The following is a 20,704-nucleotide window of genomic DNA, read 5'->3' on the forward strand; positions in this document are numbered from 1 at the left end:
ATCACCTTGCCAACAAAGGTCTGTATAGTAAAAGCTATGGTTTTCCCAGTAGTGATGTATGGAAGTGAGAGCTGGACCATAAAGAAGGCTGATCGCCGAAGAATTGATGCTTTTGAATTATGGTGCTGGAGGAGACTCTTGAGAGTCCCATGGACTGCAAGAAGATCAAACCTATCCATTCTGAAGGAAATCAGCCCTGAGTGCTCACTGGAAGGACAGATCGTGAAGCTGAGGCTCCAATACTTTGGCCACTTCATGAGAAGAGAAGACTCCCTGGAAAAGACCCTGATGTTGGGAAAGATGGAGGGCACAAGGAGAAGGGGACGACAGAGGACAAGATGGTGGGACAGTGTTCTCAAAGCTACCAGCATGAGTTTGACCAAACTGCGGGAGGCAGTGGAAGATAGGAGTGCCTGGCGTGCTCTGGTCCATGGGGTCACGAAGAGTCAGACATGACTAAACGACTAAACAAAAGCAAAAGCCAGAGAACCTGGTGAGATGCTAGAACGGCTGGCATAGGACCGTTCCACATGTCAAAGCATGCACAGGTTATTTTCATGCTCCCCAGGCATCATACAAAAACCCGCCTAATATTCTCAACAACAGGTGTTTTGTAAAGCAGTTGGTTTTAATGCTTTCAAGTGCAGTAACGTACCATAAGGCTCCCCCGCAGTTTGAAGTTAATTTGTTCCTGCGGTTCCTGCTGATCCAGGCAAATTTAATCATGCCAAACGACAGTCTGTTTCTGGTCAAATTCACGAAGGGGACTATTGCGGGACAAGGCTAAGATGCTGTGCCCAGCAACAGAAGCAGGGTGTGGCCTCCACAGTGCAGCAAACCTAGAGCTGCAATTGTTGTTCTGACGCAACAGTAGCTTTGATACTGGCTCATTCTGAATTAGCATCAATCAGCAAACAGAATAGGTGGGTCAACAATGTTTCAGTTTACACCATTATCGCCTTCAAGGAAGGTACTTTTTTTACCTAAAAGCACCCAAAAGTGCTAGCTACATCATCCAGTTTTCAGGAAGCATACACTTCTTCAGCTGCAAGGTGACATTCTACTTACAATGCCAGTTTTTCCATACCAAGGTGAGGAGACATCCTCTGAAAGTCAACCATTTCAAAGCTCCAAGGGCCTTCTGGCAGTTCCCTCACTGAGAGAAGCCAAGTTACAGGGAACCAGGTAGAGGGCCTTCTTGGTGGTGGCACCTGCCCTGTGGAACGCTCTCCTATCAGTTGTCAAATAAATAAACAACTATCTGACTTTTAGAAGACATCTGAAGGCAGCCCTGTTAGGGAATCAGATGGGCAGGGTATTAATCATAATAATTAAAGGCATAGGCTGAAGTGCAATCTTGCCCCCTTTGGCCAGGCAGGATATGAAGCAGCTGGGCTGGATTGGAGTACCTTATAAACGCGCTCTCTCTCTCTCTCTCTCTCTCTCTCTCTCTCTCTTCACCCTCAATATATCCTCTGCAGCAGAAGCAATGCTGCTCTGCCAGGAACACTGTGTTGCTTCTAGAGCAAGACTGGCCAGGCTTCCGACTTCTCTAATAATAATTTATTATTTATCTGCCACCCATCTGACCTGCCACCCCAGCCTGCAGAATATTACTAGAACCTCCATTATCCACCAACCAGAGCCTGGTGCAGAACTGGAGAATTCTGAGCCCAGGAATTCCTTCTGAGTTCCAGAACTCAGCTTCATGCAAAAACCCATTTAACAAAAACTTCCATTTACTGACAACGCAAAATTCCTTGCCAACGTTCCCGGCAATATCATTTCAGCAATATAATTTAGGGCAGGATAGTTGAGCAGGCGAGAAGACGTTTTGTTGCTGCTCTCTGGGCACTAGAAATCTTTGTCAGTCTGTTGCAAATCCCCTATATTGTCTCCAGAAATACAAGGTTCCCCCAGACCAGTGTTTCCAAAACTTGGATCTCCAGCTGTTTTTGGACTACAATTCACATCATCCCTGACCACTGGTCTTGTGGGCTAGGGATGATGGGAGTTGTAGTCCAAAAACAGCCAGAGACCTAAGTTTAGGAAACCCTGCCCCAGACAAATCAAAATGGAAAAGGGGTGAATTCCTGCCAAAAATTACTTAGGGATTATTATGCATGATTTAAACTCCTGACAATTAGTCTACAGACAAATACATGCATGTGAGAGGAAGAGAAAGAAAGAAAGAAAGAAAGAAAGAGAAAGAAAGAGTGACAGAGAGAAATGTGACAATCAGAAATAGCAGCTTTATTGTATATTTGACCTCTCCAGTACATTACATTATAAATATATATCCATCCCTATATAGTAATTCAACAGATACATTCCCCCCCCCCTTTATTTTTTGGCTTCATTAACGTAGGAGTCCAAGGAAAAGCCATTGCACTCGTGACATACTTGACAGCTACTCACATACACACACACAAATACTGCACCATTAAAACTTCATTTAGTATGACACCCCTTTTTTTGCATCTAGGTCTCCTGTTAATAAAATGCCATTTTAAAATCCCGCAGAAGACTGGGCATTCTTAAGGAAACCCATGGCAAGCACAAGTCCCGTTCTGATATATTTAATCTTTCCTTAGACTGCAGGGGCAAGAGAACAGTCCATTTGATCTCTTCAGAAACCGAGTCCGCTGGGGGCGCGATGCTCCCACCATCGCAGAAACCGTCTTTCAACTAGTCTTTGAGAAGCCCAAGTTTCCGCAGCGCCTCTCTCCTAGCCTCTTCCGTAGACCCGCGTCCAGAGAACTGTACAGTTACGCCTTGTGGTCTCAATCCAGACGGTCTGGGCAGAGACCCAGACCTCTTCCTCATTTCCAGGCTGAGGTCCGGCAACCGGTGGTCGCAAAAGCTCTTGGCGGTGTTTTGCCGAACGGGCTTGCCATCGGGGAGATCAGCATCCGGTTTGACCGTCACCGTTTTGCTCACGCTGGGGAAGTGGCTGGTTTCCCTTCTCAAGACGTCGTGGATGTTTCGGTAGCCGTTCGACAAGGGCTGCTCTGGCCTTTTGTCTGTCGGCGCGGGAAGATCTGAGGACTGATCCAGCGGGGCTGGTCCAAGATTTCTGTCCACCACGCTAAGCCTGCTCAGGGCCTCGTGTCTCGCTTGCTCCGACGGCAAATCCCGCAAGGATGAGCTTCTGCTCTGTCCTGACAAGTCGTGCTTCTGAAGTCTCTCTTCCAGCTCGCTTATGAAGTAGGGCAAGCCGTTGACGTTGGCCAACACCCTGGCTTTGCGCTCTTGCACGTTGACGGCAGCCCGGGAGATAGTTTTGCTGAACTCCCTCTCACCAACGTTGGTGATGCTGATGTTGCTGGGGAACCTTTGGGGCTTGGGGGCGGTTGGGGGCGGCAGAGCTTGCTTGAAGGCGGAGAAACGCTCTCTGTTGCGCAGCGGGGAAGACGAGGGCGTGGTCCTCCCCTCCGTAGGCCTCCCTTCCTTTGGAGAGGCGGGAGAGAAGGGGGTGCCCTCTGCCTGCTTCTCGGATATTTTCTGAGCGATGACGAGAGGGGTTGGGATACAGCGGACGAGTTTTGGGTGCTGAACTGCGGGCGCGGCAGGAAACACCTCGTAGATGGGCAGTGGTGGAGCTGATGGCAACACAGGGAGAGGGATGGCAGCCTCAGCGCAGGTGTCCTCAACGTTATATTTTGGCTTCAGTGTATCCAGTTTCCCAGCCTCCTCTGGGGCTAGAAAAGAAAGGAGAGGGTAGCAGATTATTAGAACCATTTCCTAGACATCTGGAACCATGGAAGTGACAGCGTTTGTCAGAGAATTTGTACCCCGTCAGAAGCTTCTATAGAGGGTGGCTAGCAATATTGATCATTGGTTCCCAAACCTTTTTCAGCCACCGTCCCCTTGGTTCCATAAACTCACCCACAGTGCCCCCTACCCTACCCAATAAAAAGCATTACAGTGGTACCTTGGTTCTCAAACGCCTTGGTACTCAAATGCCGAAAACCCGGAAGTACGTGTTCCAGTTTTCGAACGTTTTTCGGAAGCCGAAACGTCTGATGTGGCTGTTGGCTACTGTTTGCTGGGCGCCTGCACCAATCAGAAGCCGTGCCTTGGTTTTTGAACATTTCAGAAGTCAAATGGACTTCTGGAACGGATTAAGTTTGGTGCTTTTGTTTTTGCTATTTATTTTGCGTTTTTGTTTCTGAAGCTCTTTCGGTTAATTTGTTTTTGTGACCGTATCAAACCCGGTTCAGCTACTGACTGATTGACTGTGTGACTGTGGAAATGGATAAAATCCCCCCATCCAAACAATGACTATCATCAGTGCAGGTAAGAAAAGAATTTAATTTTTATTTTTATTATCTACAATACTGTCTTATTTATTTTATAGTACAGTACATTGATTATTGAGGGACGTGGGTGGCGCTGTGGGTTAAACCACAGAGCCTAGGACTTGCTGATCAGAAGGTCGGCGGTTCGAATCCCCGTGACGGGGTGAGCTCCTGTTGTTTGGTCCCAGCTCCTGCCAACCTAGCAGTTCGAAAGCACGTCAAAGTGCAAGTAGATAAATAGGTACCACTCCGGCAGGAAGGTAAACGGCGTTTCCGTGCACTGCTCTGGTTCGCCAGAAGCGGCTTAGTCATGCTGGCCACATGACCTGGAAGCTGTACGCCGCCTCCCTCGGACAGTAAAGCAAGATGAGTGCCGCAACCCCGTCGCAGAGATTAGAACCGCCGACCTTCTGATAGGCAAGCCCAAGAGGCTCTGTGGTTTAAACCACAGTGCCACCCGCATCCCCTGTCTTACATAGTTAAAACTATTTACTTTAATTAATTGGATGAAGTTGATCTAGTGATATTAGCTTTTCGGAGTCTGATAGTCATTGACATTTCCAGCACAACAGATTCAAAAAATGCAACGGTTAACAGAGCACAAAATGATAATATGCCCCACTTCCCCACACCCAGTCAAAACAAAAAACCCACATTAGCACAATCACCATTACAATTAGCCAGAGAAAAAACGCCCTCCCAGAAACCAGGAGGGATGAAATATTTTTATGCTGTGAACCACCCTGAGATCTACCAATGAAAGGCAGTACAAAAATGAAATGAAATCAGTTTTTACCTGGTTCCATGTTTCCGCTAGGATCACAGTCCTGAATGCTGCTTTCCAGCACTGATTGGACCAGATCTATGATGTCTTCAGACTCCAACTGGCTGGACATGTTTTCTTCCATTGACCTCGGAGAGTGGCAGTGGATGCCACTGTCATGGAGAGCTTGTTCCTCCAAGTCATCTTCTAAGGCATCGATGGTTTCTTCAAAGAAGAGGAGGACGTCTTTTTCCTCGTGAGTGAGGTATTTCAGGGTCTCATCATCGTCCTGAGGGTCAACAACAGAGAGCGAGGGTTTGTGTATATATATATCTATATGTTAAGACACATGTTTCCAGTCAATCTTCAAACCCGAATTCTGAGCAATTCTTGAAGTAACCAAGAATCAGACACAACTCTGCTTCCTTGAAAATGCAACATCTTACCTTCTTCCAACCAAGGTAAGACTCATCTGATTATGGAACCAATGCAATTGATAGTCTCTGGTCTCAGGCTCCAGTTGCAACCATGTGGAGATTTTTGGAAGCCATACATGGTTCACACCCTCCTCAGTTAATCCGTACAACGACCCTGTGAGGTAGGTTAAGAAGCTGTGTCTGGCCCGAGGTCACCCAGTGAGTTTTCACGACTGAATGGGGGTTTGAATCCCTGATCTCCCAGGCCTTAGTCCAGCCCTCTAACCACTACACCACCCTGGCTTCCCAGAGTCCTTCTGCGATGGAGCAGCTCTATAAATTAAGTAGGTAGATAAATATGGGGGAAACAAAATGTCACCTGAAAATGTCTGAAATATTTTCCTTGAAGCTTGAATTCGTTTTATTCTGGGTTGTTTCATTTGACATTTTAACGTGTTTTCAACCGCTTTGAGATTTGTTCTTTAAAATATAGAGCGGTATAGAAATGAAAGGAAATATGAATAATAACAACAGTGAATTTCATAGCGGGGTATGGCGCCTAGGTTGTGGCAACCATAACCTAGGTTCAAGGTGCCATTTGATGATTGGAGCATGTATCTGAGTTTCTAACACTGCCTAGTCCAACATTACACATTAAATATTGGTATGCTAAGCCCTGAATTTTATTCATTCCTTAAATTTACATCCAGCAACTGGAGAAATACCAACCAAAGAACAATGGCAAGAGAAGCTGATGAACTATGCAGAACTGGCAAAAATGACAGACAGACTAAGAGAAAAAGGCAACAGTGACTTTGAAAGAGAATGGGAACCATTTATATTATACTTGCAGAAACAAAGGAAGTCGATAGACTTGATGGCAGGATTTAAATAAACATTCACACTGTTAGTATTAGAAAATGTTTAGAAGATAGAGAAATATTATGATGCATTTACTTTTACGTTTTTAGGTTTTATGTTATTAATAACTTTTTCTGTTAGGGGGTAGCAAAGTGGGTGAAAGGAGAAACAAACAAGAAGCGGAAGTTGGGGAAAGCCTAGCAGGGGAGGAAGGAATATATAGTAAATGTTAAGAATTTGAAATGTATGTAATGAATGAAAAAGAAAAATGAATAATTTATTTTTTTTATAAAAAATAAATAAATTTACATCCAGACTTTCTTCCCAAGGAAGCCCCAAGCACAGAATAAGATTGGAAAAATCTTAACAACAATTTTAACGCAGACTTTTGCCAGCCACGTTAAACACAGAGGTTTCTACCCTTCTTCACCACATCTTGCAACCAGGCAAACCAGAGCTATTATTACGGTCAAGGACACATGTAAGTCAGGCAAAAGCACCCAATGGTAGTACTGGGTGTGGCCAGGGGAGGGTGTGTGGCCCAGATAGAGAGGTCTAGAGGCCATAGAAGAGTCAGTGTGATATAGTGGTTAGAATGTTGTATTAGGACCTGGGAGACCAGGGTTCGAATCACCACTTGGCCCTTGGTCCAGTCACTCACTCTCAGCCTAACCAACCTCACAGGAAAGTTGTCCACATATAAACAGTTAACTTATTAAACCTCACAATAATTTCATAATTATCTGTCTATGCATTTCTAATAGTATAACCAAATCAGTAATTTTTGATATAACTGTAAAAACTACTCTGGAAATTTATTATTCCAAAAATGGAACCTTCATCTGGTTGTAAATGTTAAGATTATACCAGCAAGAACGAGTCTTTCTCTTACAAAAATGATTCAAATCAAGTCTTACTGACTAGTGATTTAAATCGATTTGATTTAAAACAAATCCACCCTGCTTCCAGCGCTACAATTCTACGATCTCAACCACACTGCTTGCTCTGGCAGCAATTCACTTGTCCTGGGATGCAAGAAGGATAAAAACACACACAGTGGAAATGCAGATAGTATTAACTATGGACTAAGGCAGAGCCTTTTAAAGTGCGGTCGTCAACCTGCGCCCAGAAATCTCCACGCAGCCGCAACTGGACCCACACCAGTAGCAAAACGCGCCTGGCGCCTGGCTAATTTCTAACACTGGTAGGGATGTAAGAAGGTCCCTGATGGATCCATGGCCCCTCTGGGCCAGCAGCCCATTCTCACCGTGAGCAACCAGAAGTTTATACAGGTTGCCAGGAGTTCTCTGGGATTTTAGGCACGCGGCATTCCCAGAAAGAGGCTACACCTGAAGCTCTCTGTCATTCATGTGGTTGGAGAACAATATCTTTCTATCTATCTATCCTTGACTTAGACAGAACAAAGGAAAACCCCAAGGTTGCTCTCCTGCGAATATATCCTGAAGACATGGGGTGGGGAGACTATTATTAGCAGGAGGACCTGCTGTTATCTGGAGTTGTAGAACAATCTTCGCTGTCATTAAGTCCTCAAACACCAGCAGGTTCTGAAGAAACCTCCTTCTGAGTCACCACTCGCTTTCCCAAACTGCTTTAGGCCTGAAACCCATGCATAGCAGATCCATCTCTAATTTTTAGGACAAAACAATTAATAAATGTCTGCTTGGAACAGAAATAAATAAGCAGGGGGTTGGACTAGTTGGCCTTTGGGGGTCTCCGGCATCTCTACAATTCCATGATTCTATGAAAAGGGGCCTTGGCTGAAGGCAGGGATGTAGCCCTCCTCCAGATGTTTGTTGAAAGTTGTAGCACGCAGTCACAGAATCGTAGTTTTGGGAGGGACCTCAAGGGTCATCTAGCTCAACCCCCTGCAATGTAGGAATCTTTTTGCCCAGTTTGGGATTCGAACCCATGACCCTGAAATAAAGAGTCTGGTGTTCTCCCTGACCACTGACTGTGTCAGGCCCACCACTGGGAAGGAACAAGTGGATTTGTAACCTAGCTAACCCTTCCCCTACCTGGTGCCCTTTGCAAGTTACTGGAGTTGGGAGTTTTGATGCTCAGGCACCGATCTAAAATAAGACAGCCACCCTCATCACCACATGACGGAAAGGGCAGCGAGGGTGTCAGAAGGGGGCAGTGCCAGCCCCACCCATGGGATAAGGTGAGATGCCTTGGGTGGCCAACTGCAGTGCACTCCTTGGAAGCAGGATCTGCCCACTTCTTGGCAGGCCGTCCCCCAGCAAATACCACATCTACAGTAAAGGTAAAAAGGTAAAGGACCCCTGGATGGTTAAGTCCAGTCAAAGGGGACTATGGGGTTGCAGCGCTCATCTCGGTTTCAGACCGAGGGAGCCGGTGTTTGTCCACAGACAGCTTTCTGGGTCATGTGGCCAGCAGGACTAAACCGCTTTTGGCGCAATGGAACACTGTGACGGAAGCCAGAGCGCACGGAAACGCCATTTACCTTCCCGCCACAGTGGTACCTATTTATCTACTTGCACTGGCGTGCTTTCGAACTGCTAGGTTGGCAGGAGCTGGGACAGAGCAACAGGAGCTCACTCCGTCGTAGGGATTCGAACCGCCGACCTTCTGATTTGCAAGAGGCTCAGTGGTTTAGACCACAGCGCTACCTGCGTCCCTCACATTTGAAGTAGGAGGCACTCCCAGCCTTGTTCCCAAGACAGATCTTCACTCGCCCCTTCTTTTTTGTGGTTCACTGCAGGTGCCAAATTATCCTTGGCCAGCCCTAAGAGGGGGAGATCAAAGACTCTGCAGGCACCAGAGGATGTTTCCAAGGGCATTATGCTTGAAAACAAGTCCATTACTAGGGCAAAGCCTGAACCAAAAGATTCACATCTTTTGCCCTTAGCAAGGCAGTTCTAAGGGTACATTCTGCGAAGGGAGATCCAAAAATCCAATACTGACACGGCATTTCCTGCAAACGCAAACATTCTGCCATTTTGCTGCAGTGCAGGTTGAGAACTGTAGCATCTAAGAACTTGAGCTTGACTTTTCCCTCCTCCCTCCTATATTTTTTCCTTGTGTCATGTATTTAACATTTAAGAGGAATTTAAGATTATCTCTGTTTACCCAGGCATTTCATTGCTGAAGGATACAGTTCCTGGCAATCCTGAAATTATTAGCTGTGAGAGCAATTGATTGTTTTTAGAAGGTTTTTAAAAAGACAGTTCAACTGTGTTGTTCTGTTACTGACATGTTTGCCACCCTGTGTTCCCTTCAAAGGGAAACAAATAAATACTCTTTTTACATTGTGAGTTGATGCTGGGACCATATTAGAACCAATCTTTGTAAGCCACTCTTGTTGGCTAGAGAGCAGTTTATTTATGCTCTAAACTATTTTTAAAATAATAATAATAATAATAATAATAATACACACACACACACATTTCCCTACTAAGAAGTATAGTCTCATTTCAAGAGAAGGCAACTTGCCCCATGCATTTCAGACAGAATTCTGCTCAAACAATTTGCCACCGGAAATCTCTTAATTCCAGGTGAGACTTTAAAACCACTACCATCCATCACTGCAGCACAATTAAGTTGTTCCCACCCACATAAACGCTACCTTAAAAAAAAAAAGCATGGCTTACCAAAAAAACAAAACACAAAATCTGGGGCTGCAGCCTAATTAAAGGATTAGAAAAACGGGAAGAGCAACCTTCCTCACCTCAGCCAAAGACAGCTTTTCCTTACGCATCAGGTGTTTAAGACAAATCACTCAGAAACGGCCAACAATTGTCCCAGGTACAACTCAATTGTGGTTTTAAGTTGCACATTCAGACTTTTAATAGCTGCTCTTAAAGGTATTTTACAAAAGGCAAGGCAGCTGGGTGCAAACTTGCCCTGAGGTAAGTTCAGCTGTGGAATCCTGGCTCACAAATCCCTGTGGATTTGCGTCTTTCGAAGGCGCTGCCCAGCATCTGCCTTATGGCCCCCGCATTTATTTAGCTGAATGTCTCAGCCCTGCTGAAAAAACATTTTGCGTTTACACACTATACATTTTCTTTGGAACAGGGCTGGGCGTCTGTGCCGTCGACTCAATTATTTTTTAAAGCCTATGTTTCGTTAAAGGCAGAAGAGGCATTTTGAACAACAAGCCCGGTGTGATAATGACAAAACACAAATCAAATTTAAGTGGTATCGAGAAACAATGGCATTTACCGTATTTTCCGGCATATAAGACAACTGGGCATATAAGACGACCCCCCAACTTTTCCAGTTAAAATACAGAGTTTGGGATATACTCGCTGTATAAGACTACCCCTCTTCCAAGGCACGCCAAATAAAAATTAAAAAAAACAAGTCTCCAGTGTGGCTCAGAAATCCGCTCCACTTCCCAGTGGCCGGGGGCTTCTGGGGCCAATTTTCAAGCGTATTTCTGCTTCATCTAGAGAGCTTGGTATCCTCTGATTTAATTTGCTGTCGTTTTATCCTTTGGTGGGGAGTTGCTGCAGTAGCTGCTGCTGTAGCCAGCGTATAAGATGACCCCCAACTTTTGAGATTTTCCTGGGTTAAAAAGTAGTCTTATACGCCAGAAAATACAGTATTTTTCAAGTGTGACCACAACTGTAATGGTCTCCAGCCCAAAGCAGCAATTCTTACCTCTGCTCACAGAGTTACATTTGTGCAGGTGAGGTATTTGTAAAAAGCCACGTAGCCAGTAAATAAATAAACTAAGTCTTTAAAGCAGCATCGTGGCACTTTAAACAGTCATGGCTTCCCTCAAAGAATCCTGGGAAGAACCCTAGTCTCAGCCTAACCTACCTCGAAGGGTTGTTGTTTTCCTTGGAGGAAAAGTTGGGGCATCAATAAGAGAGGCAACAACCAGGATGAAAACCAGGCTACATACCAGTGTGGAACATCTTCTCCTTGGGCGACACTTTCCGCTCTCCAGGCGATGCTTTTTTTCAAAGCTACCGAACTGACACTGGGGAGGGATCTCGCAGACCATTCCCAAGTAATCCGACATCACGCTCCTTGGCATCCCACCCAAAAAGGGGGACAGCGCGCTCCTTGAAACGGGGGGGGGGGTGTTTCTCTCGTCAAGCGGCGCGGAGAGATGAGAAACCGTTCACACAAGAAGACTCTGGGGCATCTCTGCACAGGATCGAGAAGGAAGAAGGAGGTGGCTGGATACGAATGTCTGGTGGCTCCAATGCTGAAATGAGATTACAAATGATTTCAGTCGGTGGCTCTGGGAGTTTCTGCTAGGCTTCTGCCCCAGCTGATGTTCCTGCGAACCCTCCCACCCCAAACATCACACAGAAGGGGCACCCCTCAAGACATTGCTTCTCATCGATTCCCCCAACAACTCTGTACTCTACAGAGGTTCCCCACCCCTCATACAAAACCCACAGACCACCCCAGCATTGGTTTAATGTTGCCAGCCAACCTGGGCAGTGGTATATTCAAAGGCAGGGTAGGAACACTTCGGATAAATTGTTGGGTTGGCATCAGTCTCAAGAGACAATGGAGTGAGCCTCCAGGGATCAGTCAGTCAGTTTTATTGCACATAGCCAAAGGCTGCCGCAATGTACACAGAATCATTGAACAATTAAAAGAAAATATACTGGACTGATACAAAAAACTTAAAACTTATCAAGACATTACCTACTCTAAACAGAGCTATAAAAGTACCTTAATATACAAATTAAGACATTAAACAATAAAATTTATAAGTTAAAACTATCACATGGCCACTAATATATTAAAAAATATAGGGGACCGCCCCGGGGCACAAGGCCAGGCCGTGTGTATGGAGGCCCTGGGTAAGGTAAAGGTAAAGGACCTCTGGACAGTTAAGTCCAGTCAAAGGCAACTATGGGGTGCGGCGCTCATCTCAGCTTTCAGGCTGAGGGAGCCGGCGTTTGTCCAGGCAGCTTTCCGGATCATGTGGCCAACCTAACTAAACCGCTTCTGGCGCAACGGGACACTGTGACGGAAACCAGAGCGCATGGAAACGTCATTTACCTGGGATGCCCAGATGACAAGACCCAACCCCCCCGGACTCACTGATGTGGTCCAAAGGAAAGCAGAGCAAAATGTTTGGCACCAGCTTGGCTGTAGGAGTTGCCGGAGGGAGGCGTACAAGGCGCCATTCAACCGTCTTAGGGACTCCACTTTGGTTTTGCGTAGAGTTTATTCCTTAGTCTTTTCTTCTCCCGAGGATAGCCTCCTTTCTCACATCATCTAATCTTTGGTACTTGGGCTTGCTTGCTCGCCTCTCCCCTCTTCATGCCTTTTTTCCTTTCGTGTCGTATCTTTTGGGATTGTTTTAGGCCCAAAGGCAGGGACTGCACTGTTGTTTAATTGATTTGTAAGTTGCTCCAACAATGACAAACCTAGACAGCGTCTTAAAAAGCAGAGACACCACCTTGCCAACAAAGGTCCGTATAGTTAAAGCTCTGGTTTTCCCAGTAGTGATGTATGGAAGTGAAAGCTGGACCATAAAGAAGGCTGATCGCCGAAGAATGGATGCTTTTGAATTATGGTGCTGGAGGAGACTCTTGAGAGTCCCATGGACAGCAAGAAGATCAAACCTATCCATTCTGAAGGAAATCAGCCCTGAGTGCTCACTGGAAGGACAGATCCTGAAGCTGAGGCTCCAATACTTTGGCCACCTCATGAGAAGAGAAGACTCCCTGGAAAAGACCCTGATGCTGGGAAAGATGGAGGGCACAAGGAGAAGGGGACGACAGAGGACGAGATGGTGGGACAGTGTTCTCGAAGCTACAAACATGAGTTTGACCAAACTGCGGGAGGCAGTGGAAGACAGGAGTGCCTGGCGTGCTCTGGTCCATGGGGTCACAAAGCGTTGGACACAACTAAATGACTAAACAACAACAACAAAGCTGCTCTGGGAGCCCTCCTGGCTGAGAGCAGGGTGCAGCGTTTTGAACGAAATAAGCCGGCACACACCCAGTTGCCTCCCCAAGCCTTTCAACGCAGCTCCTCAGCAGATGGGGCAACACGCCCCCTCCAACGGCTCACCCAGCGAGTGCCATTCCCACAGGTCTCGAGACCTAGGTCTGAACATTCCCACATTACAGCAATGTGCGATTCCACACATTCCCTACATTTGCTCTTTAAAAACGTCGAAGCAGGGAAGATTCGCAGGGGAAGGAACCCACAACTCCTCCTACAATCTATTTCCCCCACGGGATGCCAAGACGATTGCCTAGGTAACCAACTGGGGCTCGTATTAAAGAGCATCCCTCCGAGATGGAACAGCAGGCTTGCAGGAAAGCTCTCCTCTCGACCTTCAGTCGCATTAAAAATTAAAGTTATTCACAACAGGGCTTAAGCAGTGGGTCGCCGCTGAACTATTATGGAGGTATTAGAAGTGTCTGCGTACAAGGGCCAGGATGGGGGAAGACAGGGGCCCTGCTGTGAGGTTTGTGGGGCAGGGGAAGTGGGTCACTTTGCCCCACACTAACCCAGCACTTGAAGCAACAGGCTTTGCTTCAGCACCCTGTAAAGGTAAAGGGACCCCTGACCATTAGGTCCCGTCGTAGCCGACTCTAGGGTTGCGGCGCTCATCTCGCTTTATTGGCCGAAGGAGCCGGCGTACAGCTTCTGGGTCATGTGGCCAGCATGACTAAGCCGCTTCTGGTGAACCAGAGCAGCGCATGGAAACGCCGTTTACCTTACCGCTGGAGTGGTACCTATTTATCTGCTTGCACTTTGACGTGCTTTCGAACTGCTAGGTTGGCAGGAGCAGGGACTGAGCAATAGGAGCTCACCACGTCGCGGGGATTCGAACCACCGACCTTCTGATCGGCAAGTCTTAGGCTCTGTGGTTTAACCCACAGCACCACCCGCATCCACCCACCCTGTAGCTACTCACAACTCAGCCATGCTCACTCCACCGTGCCACTCATGGCTAAGAGCGTTCAGGATCTTAAGCCCGTTTGCAGCCACATTCAAGGGCCATATCCAAGGGATGGCTCAGTCAGTAGAACACGAGGCTCTTCATGTCAGGGCTGTGGGTTCAAGCCCCACGTTGGGCTAAAGATGCCTGCGTGGCTCCCGACCAGAGAAGAACGGCGGATTAAACGGATGGGACTAGGCTGAAATGGCAAAAAATGACCGGAAGAATTAGGAATCAGGAAGACCAAAATTTTTAAGAAGGAATGGGGAAGATATATGATTTCCCTTAAAAAAATCATTGCAAGCAATTAAAATTATTAGTAGGATTAGAATGGTATTTGTAGTTGAATGTTGGAGTATGGTTGTACAGGTGATGTAATAGAATTGGATTAATAGAGAAGATGCAGGAGGAAAAAAGTTAACATAAGGACCCACAAAGGGGAGGAGGGAAGTCAATGGGAATTTATGGAATTCTCTTTTTGTTTTGATTGTTTGACGATTGTAAATTTCAAAATCTGAAAATTATTTTTTTAAAAAGACACCTGTATGGCAAGGGGTTGGACTAGAAGACCTTTGTGGGTCCCTTCCTCCAACTCTACGATTCTAAGATTCAAGGTCATATTTTCTCTCACACATACACAAAATTAATTCCTGGCTAGGAGCATGCCAGGATGGTGCAATGCATCAGAATGCATTACCTGTGAAATGATACAATTTTTTAAAAAATACAAGAAGCTACATGAAGCAGAAATCAGCTAAGCCGGTAGAGCACGAGACCCAGCACAAGAGTCCTGGGTTCGAGTTCAGACATGAAACTCAACTGGTGGCCTTGGGCCAATCACTCATTCTCAGCCTCACCTACCTCTCCCGGGGTGTTGTGAGGTTAAAATGGAGAGGGGAAGAGAAGGAGGTACAGCCGCTTGAGCTCCTTGCAGGTAAGGTGAAGTGTGGATGTACTAAATAAATGAAAGATTACTGTTCAGCTCCATTTACGTATTTCACATCCCGCTCTTCCCCATGGGCTCAGGACGGCCAAGAGCATTTCCCACACACCCTAGATGTTGATTATTCTGTCCCCAAAGGGCCTACCATCCAAGGCAACCAAATCTAGCAATAAATGACATTTTGCTCTGGCCAGGATGCAATCTCTCATAAAACAGCTTGTTGCGCCTTCCAGGAAACTGGGATTAAGAGCTTTGCTGAATCAGCAAGTTACTCCCAGGCCTATTTTAAGATGATGCAAGGCAACACTGAATGTTGAAGCTGAAAAAAAGGCAAAATCGGAAGGTGGTCAACTGAGCATTGTGCTTATTGAAAGGACACAGAACCCCCACCCCATTTTTCCTTTTTTGAAAAAAGACCCCTTTGGATTCAAACACTGGCTTTAACGGCAGGGTGATCAGTTCTTCAAAACAGGACCTCATCCAAAGATTTAAGATAAGCAACATGGGCTTCAGTGAAACAAATATCGCTGAGTACATTTAAAAATAGATTCTACTTTGGTGGGAAATGTTTTTGGGTGTGTTTTTGTTTTTGTTTTAAGAAAGAAAGAAATCGATCAACATTACAAGGACAGGACTATTCCAGAATGACAGCGGTACACACAGAAAGATGTCAGCAAAAAATGAAAATAGGTCATATGGTATCTGCACGGCATGATGCTGGAAAGATACAGGCAACCCCAGATAATTGCATGCAATGGCGGAGGGCGCATAAACCCATTACGCACCTGCCCCCTTTTCCGGCCACTTCCAGGTCGCTGCGATGCAATCTGTTCCTGTCGCACATCAATTGTGGACACCTATACATTGGTTTTTCCCTGTACCTTTAAAGATGAGCCTGCAGCCACCCAGATATTGTGGAACTTCAACTCCCATTGTCCCTGACCATTGGTCATCCTGGCTGGGGCAGTTCAAAAGCACGTCAAAGTGCAAGTAGATAAATAGGTACCACTCCGGTGGGAAGGTAAACGGCATTTCCATGCGCTGCTCTGGTTTCACCAGAAGCAGCTTAGTCCTGCTGGCCACATGACCCGGAAGCTGTACGCCGGCTCCCTCGGCCAATAAAGCGAGATGAGCGCCGCAACCCCAGAGTCGTTCGCGACTGGATTTACCCCCAATTGTGCCAGTCCAGGAAATCAGACAGCAGTCTGGAAAATGCTCACAACACTAGTTATGATGTCCAAATTCAATTTGCTCTAGTTTCTGGTCTTTCTGGATTTCCAGGCATAACTTAGTGTTGAGAGAAGCACTCTCGAGTAAGCAAGCTGTACGCAGGCCTGTAGCTAGCAGTGCTCTCTCGAGTGCACCTGTGGCTACACAATGTCATACTGCTTTTATTTCGTAGGAACATAGAACGATAGAGTTGGAAGGAACCCCAAAGGCCATCTAGTCCAGCCCCCTGCAATGCAGGGGTCACAGCTAAAGCATTCCGGCCTTCATGTGACCAGTGTTGGAAATTCCCCAGGTGCATTTTCCGACTGGCGTGGGGCCAACTGCGACCACGTGGCGATCACTGGATGCTAGGATAGTGACTTGGGATAGTGACTTAGAGAAGGATCTGAAATATTTTCCTTGAAGCCTAAATTTGTTTTTATTCTGGATTGGTTTATTTGATGTTTTAATGTATTGCAAACCAGTTTGAGAAATGGAATTAGTAATAATAATACTAATACTAATAACAATAACAACAATTCCATTGGTAAAAAAAGGCACCTGGACATTCCATTGTGGTCGCCATAACTTGGCAATTAAATTATATATCTGAGTTTCTAACACTGTGTGTGACCCATAGCTTTCTGCTGAAATCCTGCTACTTTTTATATCACAAACATTATCACATATCAGACAGATACACCCCTGCTATAGCATAAGAGTGTCCCTCAAAACAGCAATAATTTTGCATCATCATCATCATTATTATTATTAAAGGTAAAGGTACCCCTGACCATTAGGTCCAGTCGTGGCCGACTCTGGGGTTGCGGCGCGCATCTCGCTTTATTGGCCGAGGGAGCCGGTGCACAGCTTCCGGGTCATGTGGCCAGCATGACTAAGCCGCTTCTGGCGAACCAGAGCAGCGCACGGAAACGCCGTTTACCTTCCCGCCAGAGCGGTACCTATTTATCTACTTGCACTTTTGACGTGCTTTCGAACTGCTAGGTTGGCAGGAGCAGGGACCGAGCAATGGGAGCTCACCCCGCTGCGGGGATTCAAACCGCCGACCTTCTGATCAGTAAGTCCTAGGCTCTGTGGTTTAACCCAAAGCGCCACCCGCATCCCTATTATTATTATTAGAACAGCTAATAATGCAGAATCATGTGTAGATAGCCCAGTTTGAATCCACCACTGACACTATTATTGGGTCAGTTACAGGATGCAGAATATACCTGTCAAAAACAAACCATCCGCCTGAAGGAACACTTATTCTTAAAGGGAATCGCAGTTGTCGTTTGGTCATCTCTGCCAGTCATAATATGCAGTAGGGTTGCCATATGTCCGGGAATCGGGCAGCGGAATGACGTCGGGGCGGATTTTCGCTAAATCGGCAAAATGTCTGGGGAAAACCCAGGCACATGGCAGGGGATTTTCACTTTTGGGAATATGGCAGCCCTAGGTAACTGAGTGCCAGCAGCAAGGACCCATCTTTAAAAATAAATAAATCATATTTTCCACGTGTGCACTGAGAGCTAACACACTGTCTTGCGCATTTGGGGCTAATTGTTCTGAACATACACAAACACACAGTCGCAGGACTACATCCCTAGCTTAACATCCACCAGGCTCATACCTGTGGCATGCATAGTATGTTAATTACAGGTGAGCTGCCAACTCACTCAGGCCCTCAGGCTGTGGACCAGCTGCCAATGTAGCCTTCGGTGTGAAACTGGGGGGTGTCACCCCTCCCCGAGTCAGTCAAAGGTCAAAGCTTGGCACAGGCTGCAATTTTGCACCTTGTTTATCCTCTTGACAGGTGTTTTACCTGGCAGAAATTATTTCAGGAACTAAGCTCAACTCCTTCACCTTAGGTGGGGCAGAGATCTCTGAGCAATGTTTCTCAATACGGTAAATTTCCTAGAACTAACTGGAGTTGTAGTTCTTCAGAAAGGCACAAAGTAGCTTTCCTGTAACGTCTTGCTCTAACGTGTATTGGCTTCCTTTTGGGATACCAATATCTTCTTCGGGAGAAGAAAAGGCTAAGGAGTATAAACCCTACACAACTCTGGAGCGGAGTCCCTAAGGCAGTTGGATGGTGCCTTGTACACCTTTTTCCGGCAACTCCTGTGCCAAATGTCTTTTAATTTGTTTTTTTTAAAAAAATTAATTTATTTAACAATTATTACAAAATATAAGCAAAATATTGCAAATACGTCTTTTATATACACATACATATATATTTCTGATAAGCACACATATATAACAAAAGAGAAAAAGGAAGAAAAGAAAAAAGAAAAAGAGAAATAAAGAGAAAAAGAAGAAGAAGAAAAGTTGGAAGAATTTCTTCCAAATTTATCCTACAAATATCTCAATAATAAAATTTCATTGATTGACTTCCATCGCTTGCACTGCACTTCCTATCTACATTTTAAGCAAGATTGTATCTGTTATATTCCGTATTTTCCCCATACAATCTCACACAAATGTTCTAATCAATAAGTTTTCCAAATCTATTCTAAACACAACCAATACCTTACGTTTAAAGTTTGTCTACATAAATAATCATTTAAACATTTCCATTGTTTCTGGATTATATTTTTTGGTTTTTGTCTTATCAAATCAGTCAACTTTGCTAATTCCAAGTATTTGCATAATTTATTCAACCATTCTTCTTTTGGTGCCAAACGTCTTGCTCTGCTTTCCTTTGGACCCCATCAGTGAGGCCGAGAAAGGGGTCTTGTCATCTGGGCAGCCCAGGACCCCCATACACACTGCCCAAGCTTGCGCCCCGGGGAGGTCTCTTTGGTGAAATGTGACTTCACCCCCAGAGGTGCACTCCATTGTCTCCCGAGATGGATGGATGCCAAGAACAACAGACGTGGACCAGACAGTCCTTCAAACATAGGATGCCTTTGAATAGTGGCATGACCTTTCTAAGGCAAGATAAGTGGCCACCCTGCTTTTCAATTCACCAAAATGGACACCACAAAACCAAAAGTGTGCATATCTATGCTGCAACTATGGTGCTGCATTCCCCCCCGAAATTCACAACAGCCCCAGCATCTTTCAGAGGCATGGCTCAGTCAGGACGGCAGCACTTAGGGTGGATCTACACACAGGGGTAAAAAAACACTATGAATAAATCAGAAATTAAGTCATTATAACAAAATAAAAAGCGCTATGGAAAACCGCTTAGATTTTTGTTTTGCTCCCAAGCGCCATCTGGTGTTGCATGTTTATAATGAATTCAAAACCCTCTTTTTTGACTAATGTAGCTGAGTCCCCTGTGCATGTAATAAGACTCGCTTACGGTCCAAGATGCAAGCAGTTCAAGAGAGCAGCCCATGGGGAAAACAAATCGAGGAGGTTAATTCTGAGGTGCTGAGAAGCAGAATGACCCAGGCAGGCACAGGCAAACAGTCAGCAGGAGGCTGGCAGGTAAGAACTGGACAGCAGAGAGTGTCACAGTTACTACAGAAATCCTGGAATCTTAAGGAGACTGGCAATAGGCTTGGAGAAGCAAATCTTGTCCAACAAGCTCCCGAAACACATTTTCCAGAGGCAAGTCCAGTGTTTTTACAGGGACAAGGACCAATGGGATGGCTCCCCGTAGCTGCCCAATTCCAGGCCCCGCAATCTCTGGGTTGGGAAGGAGTTTTTTAAAATCCTGGAGGAATTACTGCCCTGTGTCTGAGGGTCACTTTGCCAGCTAAGGACTCCGACAAACACATTCACTTGGGAGCATCGCAAATGGTACGCTTTAAGCCTGTTCACCCTCCTTCCTAAAAATATTCCATTCCATGACACCATTTCTTCTTGCTGCACTTAATATTCACTCTGAAGGTTCCAAAAAAAGTCTGGTGGCAATTAAAGGCAGGCTTTTCAAGAACTTAGTTAGGCACCAGGAAACTCGGCTAAACACCGCTGTACACTCCTGACTCCTCTGCTAGTTAAGGTAATGTGTTTTGATTGCTCAGATCTGTGGTCTGGAAAGCAGACAGGACCTATGCTTCGCTCACTGAGGTCTTCCAGACCTGGCAGCTATGCTCCATTTGTGCTGAACAAATCCCCTATTTAATTGTTTCTACATTATCTAGCCTTTTAATTTTCATCCTCATCCCACTGCCAGCTAATTAAACCAGATTCTGCACGGCCTGTCATCTTAGGATTTTAACGGCGATCAGATAATTCCATTTGATTTGAAAATATCTCCATTTACATTGATTTTCAGCTGGACACAGACCAAGGAAGGTTACAGTGTAATTGCCTTGAAAACCTCCCCGGTTGAGAGGCAATGCT

The 20,704-nt window shown here is 45.7% G+C and overlaps 1 protein-coding gene across 1 annotated transcript in view; it reads right to left on the bottom strand.

The window, feature by feature from the left end:
- Positions 1-2,563: 2,563 nt before the first annotated feature.
- The window catches only part of PROSER2 (proline and serine rich 2), a 28,386-nt gene continuing 10,245 nt past the window's right edge, over positions 2,564-20,704 (bottom strand). The window contains exons 2-4 of the mRNA XM_053406984.1: positions 11,233-11,541; positions 5,098-5,353; positions 2,564-3,701 (exon numbers count right to left, since the gene is read on the bottom strand). Coding sequence (XP_053262959.1) covers positions 2,689-3,701; positions 5,098-5,353; positions 11,233-11,367 — 1,404 coding nt within the window. The 5' untranslated portion in view covers positions 11,368-11,541 and the 3' untranslated portion in view covers positions 2,564-2,688. The remainder of the gene's footprint in view (positions 3,702-5,097; positions 5,354-11,232; positions 11,542-20,704) is intronic.

This window comes from Podarcis raffonei, chromosome 10, assembly GCF_027172205.1.
Source record: "Podarcis raffonei isolate rPodRaf1 chromosome 10, rPodRaf1.pri, whole genome shotgun sequence".
Lineage (NCBI taxonomy): Eukaryota > Metazoa > Chordata > Lepidosauria > Squamata > Lacertidae > Podarcis > Podarcis raffonei.